Raw genomic sequence first — 16,758 nt, 5'->3', positions numbered from 1 at the left:
GTCCCAAATCCTGATCCAACCGTTCCTCTGGAAAACACAGCTCCCCATGAGCCAGAGCTCCCACTTTGGGAAGCAATCCTGGAATCACAGAACAATTTGGGATGCAAGGAACTTAAATCCCATCCAGTGCCACCTTCCACCATCCCAGGGTGCTCCAAGCCCCATCCAACCCCACCTTGGACTCTTCCAGGGATCCAGTGGCTTCTCTGGGAACTCCACCTTCCCGGGGAGGGATTCCTTCCTAAAATCCCGTTTTTTTAGGGATAATTTGGGATGTCTGGGGTTGGAATGCCGTACCCAGGTTGAGCTTGGTGCAGTTGCCGTGGCCATCACTGGGCACTGGACACTTGTAGACGTCTCCAGTCTTCTGCTGCCCGTTGGATTCGTACGGAGCTCCCACCACCAGCCTGCGGAAAACACGGATCCGTCGGGAATCCCCCGGGAGAAAGGATTCCTCAGACACTATTCCCTGATTTGGGAGAGGCAGGAGAAGGTCCCAACCTCAACAGAAGGACAGTTTCTCCTTCTCTTCCTGCTGGAGCAGCGAAAAGCTGGGAGTGCTCCTGGAATTCTGGAATTCATTCCAAGGATGGATCCCTGGCAGGGAGGGAGGGCTCTGAACCCGTTTGGAAGCACAGGGAGGAGCAGGGAAGCAGCTCCAGGGTGGCACCAAATCCCTTGGAATCAGCTGAGGTGCCCATGGATTGCCTAGGGAGGAGCTTTTCCACAGGGTCATGGAATGGCTTGGGATGGAAGGGACTTCATGGATCATCTCACCCCTTCCATGGGCAGGGACACCTCCCACTCCATTCCAAGAAAATCTCCAAGACAGGGATATGGAGACACCTCCCACTCCATTCCAAGAAAATCTCCAAGACATGGATTTGAAGACATCTCCGACTGGTCACCCCAAGACACCATTCCAAGGACATTCCCAGGACATGGAAGTGGATGCAGGATTCCAGCAGAACCAGAAGGAATAACAGGGAGCTGGTGGAGCACTTCCAGCAAATCCCACTGGGATCCACAAGGAATTTTCCCCTCGGAAAATCCTGGAAAAGGGAATTTCCTCCAACCTGGAGAAGTTATGAACAGCCCTGGGATCTCCAGTGGTGGGTGAGGAAATTGGGAAGGAATTTTCCCAGGGAAAAGCCTGGAAAAGAGAATTTTCTCCAAAAATGTTGTTACAAATATTGGGATCACCAGGGGTGGGTGAGAATTTGGGAAGGAATTGTCCCCAAGAAAATCTTGGAGAAGGGAATTTGCTCCAAACTGGGATTGCTATGAGCACTGGGATCTGAACATTGGGATCTCCAGTTGAGGGAAGGAATTTTTCCCAGGAAAACCCTGGAGAAGAGAATTTGCTCCAAGCTGGAGTTGTTCCCAACATTGGGATCACCAGTGGGCATTGGGAATTCTCCCGCTCTCCAAAACAAGGGAGCTGCTAAATCCCATTCCCCAGCAAGGACCCCAACTCCCAGTCAGGATATTTTTGGGACATCCAAACACTTTCCCCACTTTTTCTTGACCACAACATTCCAACCCTGCCACCCAAAAAAAAAAAAAAAAAATCAGGAAGAGCGCAGGACCTGAGGAATCCATTCCTTCTTTCCAGGCTATCCCAAAAAACCCTCGGCACCACGAGCTGACGGCAACTCCCACTCCCAAAATAAATGGGATTATTTTTATTTTAGCTTGCCCAAAAAATCCTATGGATGCAACCATCCCGGTCTGGATCTCCAGATAAACAGGAGTTCTTTTGTTCCACAGGGCAGCTGGAAAAGCCACCGGCACAGATGTTCCCTGTTAGACCAGGAATTGTCATTCCTTAAAAATGTTGCTGCTCCCAAGACAAACATCTCCATTCTTTTCTCCCAAACTGGAATCGCTCACCCAAGGAAAAGCTCCTGAATCCAAGGATTCTCATGGATGTACTTCCTGTCTTATGGCTTCATGTGGGAATTCACCACATCCTCAGCAGCATCCAGGAAAATCTGGGGTTTTTTTTGGGAATTTGCTCTTTTTCCTGAGGGTTTCCCACACTGGTTGTGGAGAGGAGGGAAAAGGTGGAAGATGGGGAAGGGGAATGGAAAAACCTTGAGGATGAGGAGGAATAAAGGTGGGAGCTCCTCGGAAAATGAGGATCTCCCGGTGCAATTCCCAACTCCCAAAGGAATTTTGGATAAATGGGGTTTAATGAATTTCTGGGAGCACCTCCAGCTCGCTGTGCCCCTCATCCCACAGGAAATCCTTTTCCATCCATTAACTGTCCCACATTCATATGATCACACCACCCAATTAACAAATATTCCCCAAAAAACCCCAGCGGATTTGGGGTCGGATCATCCCTTTGGGATGACGAGGCAAACCCACCCCATTCCCCAATTCCGGGAGCTCAAAGGAAACCCAAACATTCCCAACTTCTGCCATGAATGTGGAGCAGCTGTGGAGCTCCCGAAGCCGGAATTCTTGTCTCCCAAAAAACAATGGAATTGTTTTCCCTTCTCGGTTAAATGGGAATGATTCATCAGCTGGAGCTGTCAAATTCTCATGGAAACTTGGCAGCTTGGGAAAAGGCTTTTCCAGCTGTTTGGAAGGTGTTTTTAGGGATGCTGCACCACTCTTCCTTTAGTTGGAAACTCTGGCTAGAAATCCTGGATTTTTCCTTCTTAAAATAAAAAAAAAAAAATCAGGGATTTGGGATGAGTTATCCCAAATCCCCCAAAATATCCAAATAACCCAAGAAAACTGGAGCATCCCACCATAGAAGGGAGACATTCCTGGCTTTTTCCAATCTTTCCCCCTCCACACACTCTGGGATCATCCCAAAATTCCTGACTTTTCCCTGGATTCCCATGAGGGAAGCGGCTCCTGTGTCACAACTTGGCCAAAAAAGAAAAAAAAAAAAAAAAAAAAAAAAAAAGAAAAAAAAAAAAAAAAAAAAGGCTTTGAAAGAAAATCAGAACCAAACAATTCCTGCCTCGCCTCTCTCTCTGTTCCCTGCTCCTGGAGAAAACAAAGGGAAAAAACAAACAGGGATTAAGTGGGAAAAGCTCTGACTGCTCCAAGCTGTCTGAGGATGGATTTTAACTTTCATCCCCAAAAAAATAAGGAAAGGAAAAGCAGGAATATCCTAATATGTGTTCTCTAAGCAAAGCCCAGTGCTGGGTCCTGATTCCCAGTTTTCTGGGAATCCCAGGAAAGCATCCACGACTGCAGGTTGGGAAAGGCTCAAAAATCTGGGAATTATGGGATGGTTTAGGTGAGAAAAACCTTCAGGCTCATCCCATTCCAGCCCTGAGCTCCAGGCTCAGATCCTGGATATTCCCGATTTGAGCTCGGCTGAAGGGGAAAGGAGGAGAGGCAAAAAAAAAAAAAAAAAAAAGAAAAGAGAGAGAGAAAAATCCTCTGGCTGGATTGAAAGCCAGAATTGTGCTGATCTGGAAAAACACTTCCAGGGGTTTCTGTTTTCCAGCTCCTGCCAGAGGTTTTCTTGGCTGGAATTCTCCCGTGGCTTGGCCGCCGCCGGAGCGCTTGGAATATTTTGTGGAAGCGCAGAGAATTCCATAATGTCTGCTCCCAGCTCTCCCTCCCACCCCTGGATGCAGGATCCAGAGCAGCCCACCCTATTCCCTGTTTTTTGGGGGGGATTTTCCCTGTTTTTTGCCTCGTTTTCGAGAAAAACATGGAATGGTTTGGGTCATTCCAGCCCCACTTCCAGAGGTTGCTGCGAGCTGGATTTGAACATTCCAGGGATGTGGGGATGGGGTGGCAAAAAATCCGGGAAAAAAAAAATCTGGGAATCAAAGGTGCTTCTGAGGGAGAAGGGTTTGTTTGGGGTGGAAATGGGAGATTGGGAAAAGTCACCTGGGAAATTCCCAGTTTTCTTGGGAATCTCCAGAAGGAAACTGGAGATCGCACAGGTTCCAGAACTCCATGGAAAATCCTGGCTGAGCCAAGAGCTATGGAGAGGCCTCACCTGGAAACACCAGAAAAGGGGGAGAAAACTGGGAAAAACGGGAATGTGGCATTCCTGCTGCCCGCGGTATTCCAGAGTTCCTCAGGCTGGCTTTGCTCCCGTTATCTGCTTTTTTCTGGGATTTGGTTATGGATTTCCCACGGCTGGGGCCACACCAGCCCTGCCCCTCCCCAGGATTCCTTGGAAAAGGAGTTTTGGGATCAGAGTTTTCCTTTGGACACGTGGGATACGAGGTTAGGATAGGGAAAATGTCCAGCACCCCAAAAATTCCAGGAATGGGGCTCCCCTCTCCAGGATTCCTTGGAAAAGGAGCTCTGGGATTCTCCCAGCCACAGCTCCTGGAATGATGGGAAGCAACCTGGAAAAACACCTGGAAGGGGGAGATGAAAGATGAAAGGAATTTTTTTTCCCCTTTTTTCCCTGCTCTTGGAGCCTTCTCCAGGAAGATTCTTCCCAAAATTCCACGAGATGCCAGGCTGTGTTTGCCACAAATATCCAGGAGTTCCCATTCCCATGGGAGCTTCCATGTTTTATGGGATACACATCCCATTTATGGGAATTCTGCCCATTATTCCCAAACAAATCCAACCTGCCTGAATTCGGGATTCAAATCCTCCAAAATCCCCTCCATCCTCCCAGGAATTGCCTCTCCTTATCCCAAAATTCTTTCTATTTTGTCCCAGCAGTGCAGGGAGATCCCATTTTTCCCAAAAAATCCCCAGTTTGGACACTTGGAATTCCATAATTCCAGGTCCCCCTTTCCCTGCCTGCAGGGATCTGCCATTCCATGGAGCTCTGGTGTTTTTTGGGATGAATTCCAGGCACCTGTTGTCATCTTTTCCACTCCCACTTGGAGAAGGCACCTCCAGCTCCATGGAAAAGATGGAAAAAGTGTGGAAAGGGAGGTCTGGAAACCCCTCACTGCTCTGGAAAATGCCGGAGCAAAATCAAATCCCACATGGATGAGCTTTTTCCAGTGTTAAATATCCAAGTGGAATTTTTTTTCCCCCCCTCCCAGATTTTAATAACTCAGATTTTTTCCTCATGGATTTTCCGCTCTCTGGGATGCACTTCCATGAGTCTGGGTGGCTCCTTGAAAAGTTTGGAAAAGGGGAAAATCCCCGACTTTCAAAAATACCTGAAAAATCAAATCTCTTCGGAGCCACTCCGATATTCCTTTAGAAACATATGGAAAAAAAAAAAAATAAAAAATCATAAACAAGAAATTCTTGGAATCCATTCCCAAACAATTCCCAGCAGCCAAAAGCAGCATTAAAAGGCTCAGACGGAAGGAGAGGTGCCAAAATCCTCGGATTCCGCGCTTGGAATTTGGCAGCCGGATCCCAGAGCATCTCTGCTGTATTCCAGGGGATTTTGTGGAATTCTTTGGGATGGGATTGGAAGATGCTCAGCAGGAATTGGGGGTCTCAAAACATTCCCATTCATTCCATGTCCTGCCAGCTCCTCCCGGAATTCTTATCCAGCACCTGGAATTCTTATCCAGTTCCCAGGATTTTTATCCAGCTCCCTCTGCACATCCATGGTTTTTATTCCAAAGTCTTTTGGTTGCTCCCAGATTTCTCCATTTTTAGCTGTGTCCACATTTTTTCCTTGGATTTTTTATTTTCCCTGCTAAATTGCAGATCCCTGAGTTTTTATGTCCATGTCCATCCAGAGGATCCCGCTGGAAAAATTCCATTTTTCCAAGCAGAGGAACCAACAGAAGGGAAAACTAAAGGTGGATCCTGCAGATGTTGGCAGGAAAAGTTGGGAAAAGTTGGTGGGAAAAGTTGGGAAAAGAAAGCAGGGATGGGCTTGGCTCCAGTGTCCTGCTTGGGAAAAGAGGAAAAAATTCCCAGTTTCCAGGGAATTCAGTCCTTGGCCACCCCAGCAGTGGTGGTGGCATGGAAAAATGGGATAAGAGATCCCAAATATCCTGGGAATTGCAGCCCCTCAGCTGGGATGGAGCTGAACCAGCTCCTGTGGATGGAATGAGAATATTCCCAAAACTGGGATTTTCCAGCAGTTTCCCTCAGAGAGCTCAGGAATCCTGGGAAACACTGAATTCCCAACTTTTATCTCAAGGCATCACCTGGGAAAAACTCCCAATCCTGGTGGAAAACGGGGCTGGGAGCCGTGGAAAGAGAGATCCCAACTTCCCGAAATTCCTTGGAATTGGAATCTCAGGTTCAGGATACAGGAGGGTTTTCCAAAGCTGGAAAAGGTTGGATTCCGGAATTCCAGGAGTGTCCGTGGCATTAATTATGGGATTCAGCCTGGATTCATCCACCTGGGGGCAGATCCTGAATTCCAGGGAATTCCGTGGGCTTTGGAGCATCTGGATGTGGGATTCCCTGGGATTGGCCCCAGGATCAGCCCTGGAATCCCTGGGATCAGCCTTGGGATCATCCCTGGGATTGGTCCTGGGATCAGCCAAACCCACCACAAAATCCCAAACCTGAACCATTCCCACATTCCCGATGGATATTCCCTGTGGATCTCTTCTCCAGGCCCCACGGAAACTGTAACAACCAGGATGTCCTGGACCCGAATTCCAGATGTGATTCCAGCTGTTCCAGAGCCTGAGGGGCTCCAAGGAATCGTGATCCACACCCACTATTCCCAAATATTCCTTTATCCCACCAAAAATTCCTTTTTTTTTTTTTCAGGAAAACCTTTCCTTCATTCAGCACCTCCAGGAGCAACATCACCCTGGCACAGCGATTCCCGCCCCAAACTGGGAATTCTGGAGGAGGTTTGGGGTGGATTGGTGGAATTCCCGCCGGAATTCCCGCCGGAATTCCCGTTTTTTCCGGATCCCACTCACCATTTCTTCCCTCCGATGTCGTGCTGCTGCACCGTGTATCCAAAAAAAGATTCCCTGGATCCCGCGATGATCTGGGGCCTGGCGGTGTCGATGTTGAAGGAATTCCCGAATCCTGGGGGAAAAAAAAGGGAAGGATCCGTCAGCCAAAAAGCTGGAAAACAATTCCACACGGCCAGCTCGGAATTCCCAAATCTCGGAAGGGAATTTTTCCAATCCCAGCCCCGCTCCTCCTTGGGGTTGGGTTCCAACCTTGCCCATCCCAAGGCTGCTCCCAAATTTTTGAGGATGCTCCAGGGATGGTTTGATCCCGTTCCCATCCCAGCCAGGATGGAAATTCCAAAGAATTCCAGCCCTGCCTCGTCTGCAGCTTCCCAAAATTCCACTCTCCATCCTGGAGTTCCCAGCCCTTGGAGCTCATTTAGGATTCCTGGAATTCAGCCCTCAACAGCTCATCCATGGAATTTTCTGGAGCCAGGATGGGAATGGGAAGGAGAAAGGAGCTCCTCCCTCTGGAATCCATGGACGAGCCAGGCTGGATCCGGCACTTCCATGGGAATCACGGGATGGGATCCATGGAAAATGGATCCTGGCCATTCCCAAGGGTTTTCCCAAAGATCCAAAGCTGGGATTCCCATTCCCTGTGGGAGCAGGAGCGAGGAGAGGCAGCTCTGGACAGGGATATCCCTAAGGGTGGAATTCCAGCTGGGATTTTTGGGATTAGTCCTTTCCCTATGGATCCTCTGGAAGATGTAACTTCCCACAGAACAGTGGGAACAGGATCCCTGTCCTGGCACCCCAATCCCGGGGAAAAATTCCAGAGAAACTTCCTGTCCCTGGAGCAAAATTGAAGGAATTTTCTGGCAGCTCCTCCCTGTGCCAGGAGCCAGATCCAGGTGGGAAATCGGGAAATCAGGAATCCCCCCAGGAGTGGAAATTTTGGGAATGCTGGAGATGCTATCCATGGGAAGCACATCCCAAATTCCAGAACAGAGCAGCAGGATATCCCAGATTGGATTCCCTGAATCCTGCTGGATGCTTCATTCCAAGAAAAATCCTCCTCCAGGACAGGGATGGGAGGCTCAGTTTGGAATTTCTCGGGATATAAAGGAGCTGTTGGTTGGAAAACTCAGCACTGTCACTTCCTGGGTGGAAAAATGCAGCTTGGGAATGTTTGGATAGACAGGAATGTCAGGGTAAAGGGAATGTTTGGAATCCTGGGAACAAATCTGCTCCTGGAGCAGGGAATGGTCACGGATTCCGAGGAGAAGGAGCTTCCAAAAGCTCCAGAAAGAAATTCTAGAAAGCTGGGATTAAAAAAAAAACCCAAAAAAACGGGAGACAGGGATGAGAGCCAAGATTTTTTGCGGAGAGTTGACCTCATTTCACATCCCAGAAAAATGAAAACCTCGGGAGAGAAGGAAGCTGGGATTGGCCAAGGAATGATGGGGAAGGGAAAGGGGGAATCAGAGGGAATTTGGGGAATTTTGTATTCCCAGCAAGAAATTCCAAGATCCAGAAGCGTCTCGGATGCAGAGGAAGTGTTGGAGAGGATGGGATGGATTTTCCTCTTAATTTTCCTGGATTTTGCACTGCAGGCCCCCCAAGATGAGGATTTTTGGGAATGGGGGCACCGGGATAAATTGGGGAATCCCATTCCATAGTTTAGGAGCTGCAGCTTCTGGATAAGACTCCAGAAAAGGAATAGAAATCCTCCAAAAAACCAGAAATATTCCATGAAATGGGAAATCTCTGGGAAAACAGGGAGAAGAGCTGGAATCCCAGGGAAGCAAAAAATCCAGGTGAGAAAATTCCAAGGAATGGATGGAACCTCAAAACTCTGGCAAAAAGAAAGGAATAAAATAAATATTTGGAATATTCCAAGTAGGAATTTTAGGAGAGGTTATCCAGGAGATTTGGGAGAGATTTTCCTGCTGGGAATGACGTCACTGTCCCAAAGAAGTGACCAAAAGCTCCAGGTTTTCCTTGGAATTCTGAGGGCAGGAAGCCTCAAATTCCTTCTTTTCTTTGGATGCATCCAAACTTTTGATTCTTGTCAGGAAAAGTATTGGGAAACAAGGAAATCTTTGGGGAAGAAGAATGGGAATAAAATCCACTCTTCCTCTTTTTAATCAGGATTAAAAAATATCCTGGAAGGGAAATTTCTGGGATGGGGATGATTCCAAAGGTTTTGGAACCAGGTGGGGAAACTGGGGGAAAAGGGGGGAAAACTGGGAGAGAGGAGAGGGAAAAACTGGGAGGGAGAAGGGGGGAAAGCTGGGGAAAAAAAGGGAAAAACTGGGAAAAAAAGGGGGGGAAAAGGGAGGGAAAATTGGAAAAACTGGAGGAGGGAAACGGGAAAAAAAAAAGGGGGAAAAAAGGGGGGAAACCGCCCTGCCTGAATCCTTTGAGATTCCCACCTGGAAAAGGAATTTTGGGAAGTGCCTGGAAGCTTTTCCACGATTCCCAACTCTGGTTCTGCTTCCATGAAAATTTGGGGCTGGATTTTGCTGCCTTTGCTCCAAAGTTTTCTGATTCCCCAGGAGAATATCCCGGTTTTTATTGGACTGTCAGGAAAATCCAGATTTTTTTTTTTTTCCTGGTTTCTGGCACTGCCAGAGCTGGGGATGGAATTCCTGGAGGGGGAATATTGAGCTGAACAAGGAAAATTTTCTAAAGGATAAAGATATTTGGAAAAAAAAAAAAAAAAAACTCCGGGAAGCAGCAGGGTGGTCTTGAATTCCCAGGAATCCAAGGGAATGCTGAGAGCTCCCGGTTTTCATCTCCAAGCCAGAGTTTGTCATCAGCTATTAGGGAAAATCCCGGGATTTGGATGGGGAATGGGAATGCTGGGGGTGAACAGAAGCTCAGTCATCCTGGAACATTCCTGGTTTCCCACAAAATCCCCGGGAGCGGCTCGGGAGGGGGTTTGCTACACCAGGACCTTGTGCTTCTGGAATTCCCAAAAAAATCCCTGGATCCAGAAACATCCGGGGATAGAAACCCACGAGGGTGGAAATCCCTGCGGGCACAAAAATCCCACGGGCAGAAACCTCTGGATCTACAAAATTCCAGAGGCAGAAACTCTCCAGGGTGGGGATTCCTGGAGGAAAATCCGCGGATAGAAACGTCCACGGACGGGGAAAAACTGGGAGAGAGGAGAGAAAACTGGGAAATGTTTCATCCCGAGGAGCTAATTCCGGGATTATTCCCACACATCCCGAGGCAGAATTCCCAAATCTTCCTTCCAGAACCCCTCCTTTATGGAGCAGCCCCGTGTCCACGGGGGAATTTCCCGGGAATCTGTCCGGGATTTTTTCAACATCCCATCCCAGAGCCGCAGCCCCACATCCATCCCTTCATCCACACATGGATCCAATTATTCCAGGAAAAGCAGCTCGGCCGCGGCTCCCTTGAAAGGATCCCCCGACAGAAAGGGAAAGAAAAGAAAGAAAAAAAAAAAAAAAAATCCCAAAAAAAGCGCCAATCCCATAAAAACCCCAAGCAGCCTGGCGCGTTTTCCAGCAGGAAGTTTGGGAATGTTTGCAGCTGGAGGAGGCGCGAGCCGGTGGCCGAGCTCCTGGCAGTGGGGAAAAGAGATTTTTTTTTTTCTTCCCGGTTTTTCCCCCGTTTTTTCCCGTTTTCCTCCCGCTTTGGCGGGTGGAATCCAGATGGGATTAAAGCAGGAATGAGGAGTCGGTTTTTTCCAAGGGAAAAACCTTGGGAAAAAAAAAAAAAGCCGAAAAAATCCATCCCAGCCCCCCGGAGAAGCCGCAGGATCAGCTCCTGGAATTAAACTCCGCCTAAAGCCTCTCCTAAATTTAACCCCGAGCATTCCCTGTTTTCCGACGGGACAAACCGCAGAAAAGCTGGATTTTGGGAAAAGGGAGGTTTTCCTGAATTTAACCCCGAGCATTCCCGGTTTTCTGACGGGATAAACCTCAGAAAATCTGGATTTTGGGAAAAGGGACGTTCCTTTCCCCCCGGTATCTGATCCTCTGGGATTATCCCGATTAATCCCTCTCCAAAACCGAGGAGAAATCGGGATCTGTCCGGGAATTCCACAATTTCCATCAGCCTCCAGCTCCCTCCCAAACTTTCCCAAGGTTTTTCCAGCGCTTTTCCCAAGCCATTCCCGGTTTTTTTGGGGGGGAGATTGGGATGGGCACTCACCGGGCAGGAGGCAGAGGGAACAGGCCAGGAGAATCCCGCTGGGAATGGCCATGGAATCGCCGGCTCCCGAGCATCGGCGGGACTGGCAGCTCCTATCCCAGATCCCGTCCCTTATCCCGAGCTTTTCCCGGCTCCCTGACAGCGGGAGAGCGCTGGGAGGGAGTGGGAGGGACGAGGGGAACTGGGAGGAGGAAAAAATGGGAATGGGGACGGACTTTTCCAGCCGCGGCACCCTTTAGGGAGCGGATTCCAGTCGGGAATTCCAGCCTGGGATCAGCTGTGCCAGCCGGGAATTCCGACTTGGAATCGGCTGTGCCAACCGGGAATTCCCACCTGGAATTAACTGTGCCAGCCGGGAATTCTGACCTGGAATCAGCTGTGCCAGCCGGGAATTCCGACCAGGAATCAGCTGTAAAAGCTGGGAATTCCAGCCTGGAATCGGGGCTGTGCCAGCCTGGAATTCCCACCTGGAATGAGCTGTGCCAGCCTGGAATTCCGAACTTTAATCACAGCTGTGCCAGACGGGAATTCCGACCTGGAATTAACTGTGCTAGCCGGGAATTCCCACCTGGAATTGGCTGTGCCAGCCGGGAATTCTGAACTTTAATCACAGCTGTGCCGCCGGGAATTCCGACCTGGAATTAACTGTGCCAGCCGGGAATTCCCATCGGGAATCAGCTGTAAAAGCTGGGAATTCCAGGCTGGAATCGGGGCTGTGCCAACCAGGAATTCCGACCTGGAATGACCTGTGCCAGCCGGGAATTCCAGCCTGGAATCGGGGCTGTGCCAGCCTGGAATTCTGACCTGGAATCAGCTGTGCCAGCCTGGAATTCCAGCCTGGAATCCTGGGATGAGGTTCAGCAGGAAAGGATGGGATGGGCACAGCCTCCTCCAGGCTGTGCCACCCTTTAGGGAGCAGATTCCAGCTGGGAATTCCAGCCTGGAATCGGCTGTGCCAGCCGGGAATTCCGACCTGGAATCGGCTGTGCCAGCCGGGAATTCCAGCCTGGAATTCCGAGCCTCTCCCGGTGGGATTCCACCTTGGAAGGGGTTGGCAAGGGGACACTGATGGCTGCAGGTGGCACCTCTGGGGGTGTCACCTCCCCTGGGAAAAGAAGGGGAAAACTGGGATAAAAGGGGAAAACACTGCGGGGAAAAAAGGGGAAAAGAGAGGGAAATATGGGGGAACACTAGGGAAAGAAAAGGGGAGAAATCTGGGAAAACACTGGGGGGAAAAGAAGGAAAAACTGGGAAAATAAAGGGGGAAACTGGGAGAGAGGAGAGGGAAAAGCTGGGGAAAAAAGGGGAAAAACTGGGGGAAAAAAGTGGGGAAAACCTGGGAAGAAAAGAGGGGCAAAAACTGGGAAGAGGAGGGAGGAAACTAGGAAGAAAAAAAGGGAAAAATTGGTAAGAAAAAAGGAAAAATGTGAAGAAAGAGGGAAAAAATCTGGGAGAGAGAGGGGAGAAATTGGGAGAGAAAGAGGGAAAAACTAGGGGTAAATAAAGGAGAAAAACCGGGAGAGGGGAGGAGAAAACAGGGAATGTTTCATCTCAGGGAATGAGTTCAGCTGGATGAGAATCTGGGAATTACATCAACCATTCCCAACGGGAAGATCCCGTGTTTTTCCCAGATTAAAATCCTTGGATGACTCCTCAAAAACCCTGGAGAAGGAGGAGACTGCTCCGGCCGTGTCCTCCCAGCTGACCCCTGCATCCAGCAAAAGCTTTTGTTTGCCTGGAAAAACCTCTGGATAACAGGAATTCCTCATGGAATCATGGAAAGGGAGCTCATCCCATTCCAATCCCTCCCCATGGGAGGGAATCCCTGGATCCAAATCCCAGCTCCTCCAATCCCACGGGATTCTGTGCTTTTATCTCACTGCATTCCTGACTTTCCTTCCCTATTTTTTGGGATTATCCCAGGAGGTTTTCCAGATTTTTCAGTTTTTCCAGGCTCCAGCTGTTCCTGCAGCAGCTCCTTGATCCCGACTTTTGGGAGGCATCTGACCTTGGATGCAGCTGCCTCGGGAGTTTGGGAAGAGCCAGGCTGGAAACCAGGAATGTAAACACAGACCAGGAATGACAACAAATTCCCAAATTCCCAGATTTCAGCGCGGGAGGAGCTGCGGAGGGGGAGGCACGCAGGGATTTTATCCTGCTCAGGAGGCTTTTCCCACATTCCAGGGAAAGATGGATGTTCAGGAACACCACAGCCCAACTCCAGACCTGGATTTGGGATCGGGATTTGTCCCCCTGGATACCCCGGAGCAGCTCCAAGCTGGAGCACGTGGATCCCTCATTCCCGATCCAGCAGCTCTGCTGAGCTCAGAGCTCCGGAGAATTGGTCCAGAAAAAAAAAAATTTGGAAGCAGAATTCCAGCCTCTCCCACAGTGTCAGCTCTTCCCAGAGCCAGGAAAAGAGGGAAGCAGAATTCCAGCCGGAATTTCCACACAGGAAAACAGGGATCAGAGCCCCTCAAATACTGGGATGGATCCTGGGATTATCCCTCCAAAAATTCTGGAATGGATCCTGGGATCTGCTCCCCAAAATTCTGGGAAAGATTTTGGATGCAGCTCCCCTAAAATATTGGGATGGATCTTGGGATTTGCTCCCCAAAATCCTGGGGTGAATCCAGGGATCAGCCTCCCAGATTCTGGGATGGATCCTGGGATCAACTCCCCAAAAATTGGGGGATGGATCCTGGTTTCAGACCTCCAAAAATTCTGGGATAGATTCTGGGATCAGCCCCCAAAATGCTGGGATGGATCCTGGGTCTGCTCCCCAAAATTCTGGGAAAGATTCTGGATGCAGCTCCCCTAAAATGTTGGGATGGATCTTGGGATTTGCTCCCCAAAATCCTGGGGTGAATCCAGGGATCAGCCTCCCAGATTCTGGGATGGATCCTGGGATCTTTCCCCAAAATTCTGGGATGGATCCTGGGATCAGCCCCCAAAATGCTGTGGTGATCTCTGGGATCAGCCCCCAGAATTCTGGGATGCCTCCTGGAAAACTGGGTGGGACTGGCAGATGAGGGGTGCAAATTCTGGGAATTCTGTTGGGAATGAGGAGCTTTGGGGACCCTTTCCAAACCTGCTCCCATTCCTGGGAATTGTGGGACCCCTTGGGAGGCACCGAAGGGACCTGGTCCCTTCCCTGTCATCCCAGAGAAATTTGGGAATGCTCCTGGAGCGAGGGGAAAACGAGGAGCTGAGCCAAAGGTGTCGGGTTTACCTTTAAAATTCCTGCTGGAGCCAAACTCATCCATCAAACATCAGACCCAGGCATGGAAAACGCTCCTTAAATTCCCTGGGCTGGCTTCCCACAGCCCGGGATTCCTGCCAGGAGCCCTTTTCCATGCTCAGCTCCGGCTGTTTTCCGAGCTGCCACCAGATCCCACAGTTTCCAAATCCAGCTTTTCCCCGTAAATTCCGTTTTTCACGGAGTTCCATATCCATGGGCAGCCCCAGGATGAGGAGGGATGGGAAAGGAGCTCCCGGTGGAATTCCAGAGGTTCAGGTTGGATATTCCTGAACTGTCCTTATTCCCATTCCGGCAGACACTGCTCTCCATAGGAAATCAATTGTGGGATATGAAAACTCTGGGAATTTCCTGGAAGCTCCCACAGCTCAGGGAGTCCGTGGGATCCAAAGGCTGGAATATTGGGAATATCCCCCATAAACCTGGATGTTGGCACAGGGTTTATCCCAAAAATTTTTCCCACTTTCCCCTCCCCTTATTCCTTGAGATTTATCCATTGCCACTGGAAAAAGAGAGGAATTCTGCTGGGTAATTCCAGGGGGTCACCACAATTCTCAGTCCATGGAGGATGTTGGGAAAATGTTGGATTTGGGAATGGGGACGGAGCAGAGCCCCCCGCACAAGGAGATTCCCACCCCAGTCCACCTGGATTCCATGGAATTTTTTTAATCTCCTTGGATTTTCTCGTTTATTCCTCATTTAATCCTCTCCTGCCGGGGTTTCCTGGGATCCCACAGCTTCCTCTTCCTCCATCCCGCTGCTTTTCCCGTTCCAAATAAATCTGGGTGGGCGGAAAATGAGGAAGCTGGGATAGGAACTAAAAGTAGATACAGAAAAATTATGGAATCTTGGAATGGTTTGGGTGGGAAGGGTCCTTAAACCCTTAAATCCCATTCCATGGGCAGCAACAATTCCCACTATCCCAAGCCTCAATCCTGTTCTTGACCACTCAAATTCCCAAAATTCCTCTTTTTTTCCTCCAAAGTCTCTTCCCTGGATCTCTTGCCTTGCTCCCTTTCCGTCATCCTCTCCCAAGCTTTTCCCATCCTCTGGAATCCACACTTCCCCCACAGCTTCCATCCCCAGGAATTCCCAATCCTGGTGCTTTCCTGAGGACTGGAAGCTGAGAGAACCACGTGGAACTGGGAATTTCAATTTCCATTTCCCTCTCCTTTTCCTTTGGAATTGTTTTCCCATTGGGAAGACCTTCTGCCCCAAATCCACACTTCCCAGGAATTCCCAATCCTGGTGGTCTCCAGAGGGTTGGAAGCCGAGGGCACTGCTTGGAATTGGGAATTTCGGCTCCCACCGGGAGGAGCTGCCTCGTCTCGGATCCTTTCACCCCTCGGAATTTTCACTCCATACTTGGAACGAGTAAAAGCGGCTCCAAATTCCCCTCCCAGCTCCCTGCGAAAACCGGGATCTTTTCCAGGGATAATGGGAACCAGCTGCCGGCGGCAGACGGAGCTGTTTGTTCCCGCTCCCGGCGGGACAAATGGAACCAGCTCCCTTTCAAATCCCGGGATCTGGGTTGTCCCAGCTCCCAGCGCCAGGTTTTGTTATTCCAGAGGAACTTTCATCCAAAGGGATCGACGCCCAGCCCTGGATTTCTCCATAAATTATCCGCTCAGGAATCCAAGTGGTTATTCCAGGACTCCGCGGGTGTCGTGTCCATGGCTGTGTCCATGGTTGGCTGTATCCATGGCTGTATCCATGGCTGTGTCCATGGCTGTATCCATGGCTGTGTCCATGGCTGTGTCCATGGCTGTGTCCATGGCTGTGTCCATGGTTGTGTCCATGGCTGTGTCCATGGCTGTATCCATGGCTGTGTCCATGGCTGTGTCCATGGCTGTATCCATGGTTGTATCCATGGCTGTATCCATGGTTGTATCCATGGTTGTATCCATGGCTGTATCCATGGTTGTATCCATGGCTGTATCCATGGCTGTGTCCATGGTTGGCTGTATCCATGGCTGTATCCATGGTTGTATCCATGGCTGTATCCATGGTTGTATCCATGGTTGTATCCATGGCTGTGTCCATGGTTGTATCCATGGCTGTGTCCATGGCTGTGTCCATGGCTGTGTCCATGGCTGTATCCATGGCTGTATCCATGGCTGTATCCATGGTTGGCTGTATCCATGGCTGTATCCATGGCTGTGTCCATGGCTGTGTCCATGGCTGTGTCCATGGCTGTATCCATGGTTGGCTGTATCCATGGCTGTATCCATGGCTGTATCCATGGCTGTGTCCATGGCTGTGTCCATGGCTGTATCCGTGGCTGTATCCATGGCTGTGTCCATGGCTGTATCCATGGTTGGCTGTATCCATGGCTGTGTCCATGGCTGTATCCATGGCTGTGTCCATGGCTGTGTCCATGGCTGTGTCCATGGCTGTGTCCATGGCTGTATCCATGGCTGTATCCATGGCTTTATCCATGGCTGTATCCATGGCTGTGTCCATGGCTGTGTCCATGGCTGTGTCCATGGCTGTGTCCATGGCTGTGTCCATGGTTGGCTGTAT

The 16,758-nt window shown here is 49.8% G+C and overlaps 1 protein-coding gene across 1 annotated transcript in view; it reads right to left on the bottom strand.

The window, feature by feature from the left end:
- ITGA11 (integrin subunit alpha 11) overlaps nucleotides 1-11,123 on the bottom strand; it is a 41,292-nt gene extending 30,169 nt beyond the window's left edge. Inside the window, exons 1-3 of the mRNA XM_056500045.1 lie at nucleotides 10,977-11,123; nucleotides 6,807-6,918; nucleotides 298-407 (exon numbers count right to left, since the gene is read on the bottom strand). Of these exons, the coding sequence (XP_056356020.1) occupies nucleotides 298-407; nucleotides 6,807-6,918; nucleotides 10,977-11,028 (274 nt within the window). The 5' untranslated portion in view covers nucleotides 11,029-11,123. The remainder of the gene's footprint in view (nucleotides 1-297; nucleotides 408-6,806; nucleotides 6,919-10,976) is intronic.
- Between the last annotated feature and the right edge of the window lie 5,635 nt (nucleotides 11,124-16,758).

The sequence above is a fragment of the Oenanthe melanoleuca genome, chromosome 10 (genome assembly GCF_029582105.1).
Source record: "Oenanthe melanoleuca isolate GR-GAL-2019-014 chromosome 10, OMel1.0, whole genome shotgun sequence".
Classification (NCBI taxonomy): domain Eukaryota; kingdom Metazoa; phylum Chordata; class Aves; order Passeriformes; family Muscicapidae; genus Oenanthe; species Oenanthe melanoleuca.
Note: the sequence above shows the minus strand (reverse complement) of the source record. Positions and strands in the feature narration are given on the sequence as shown.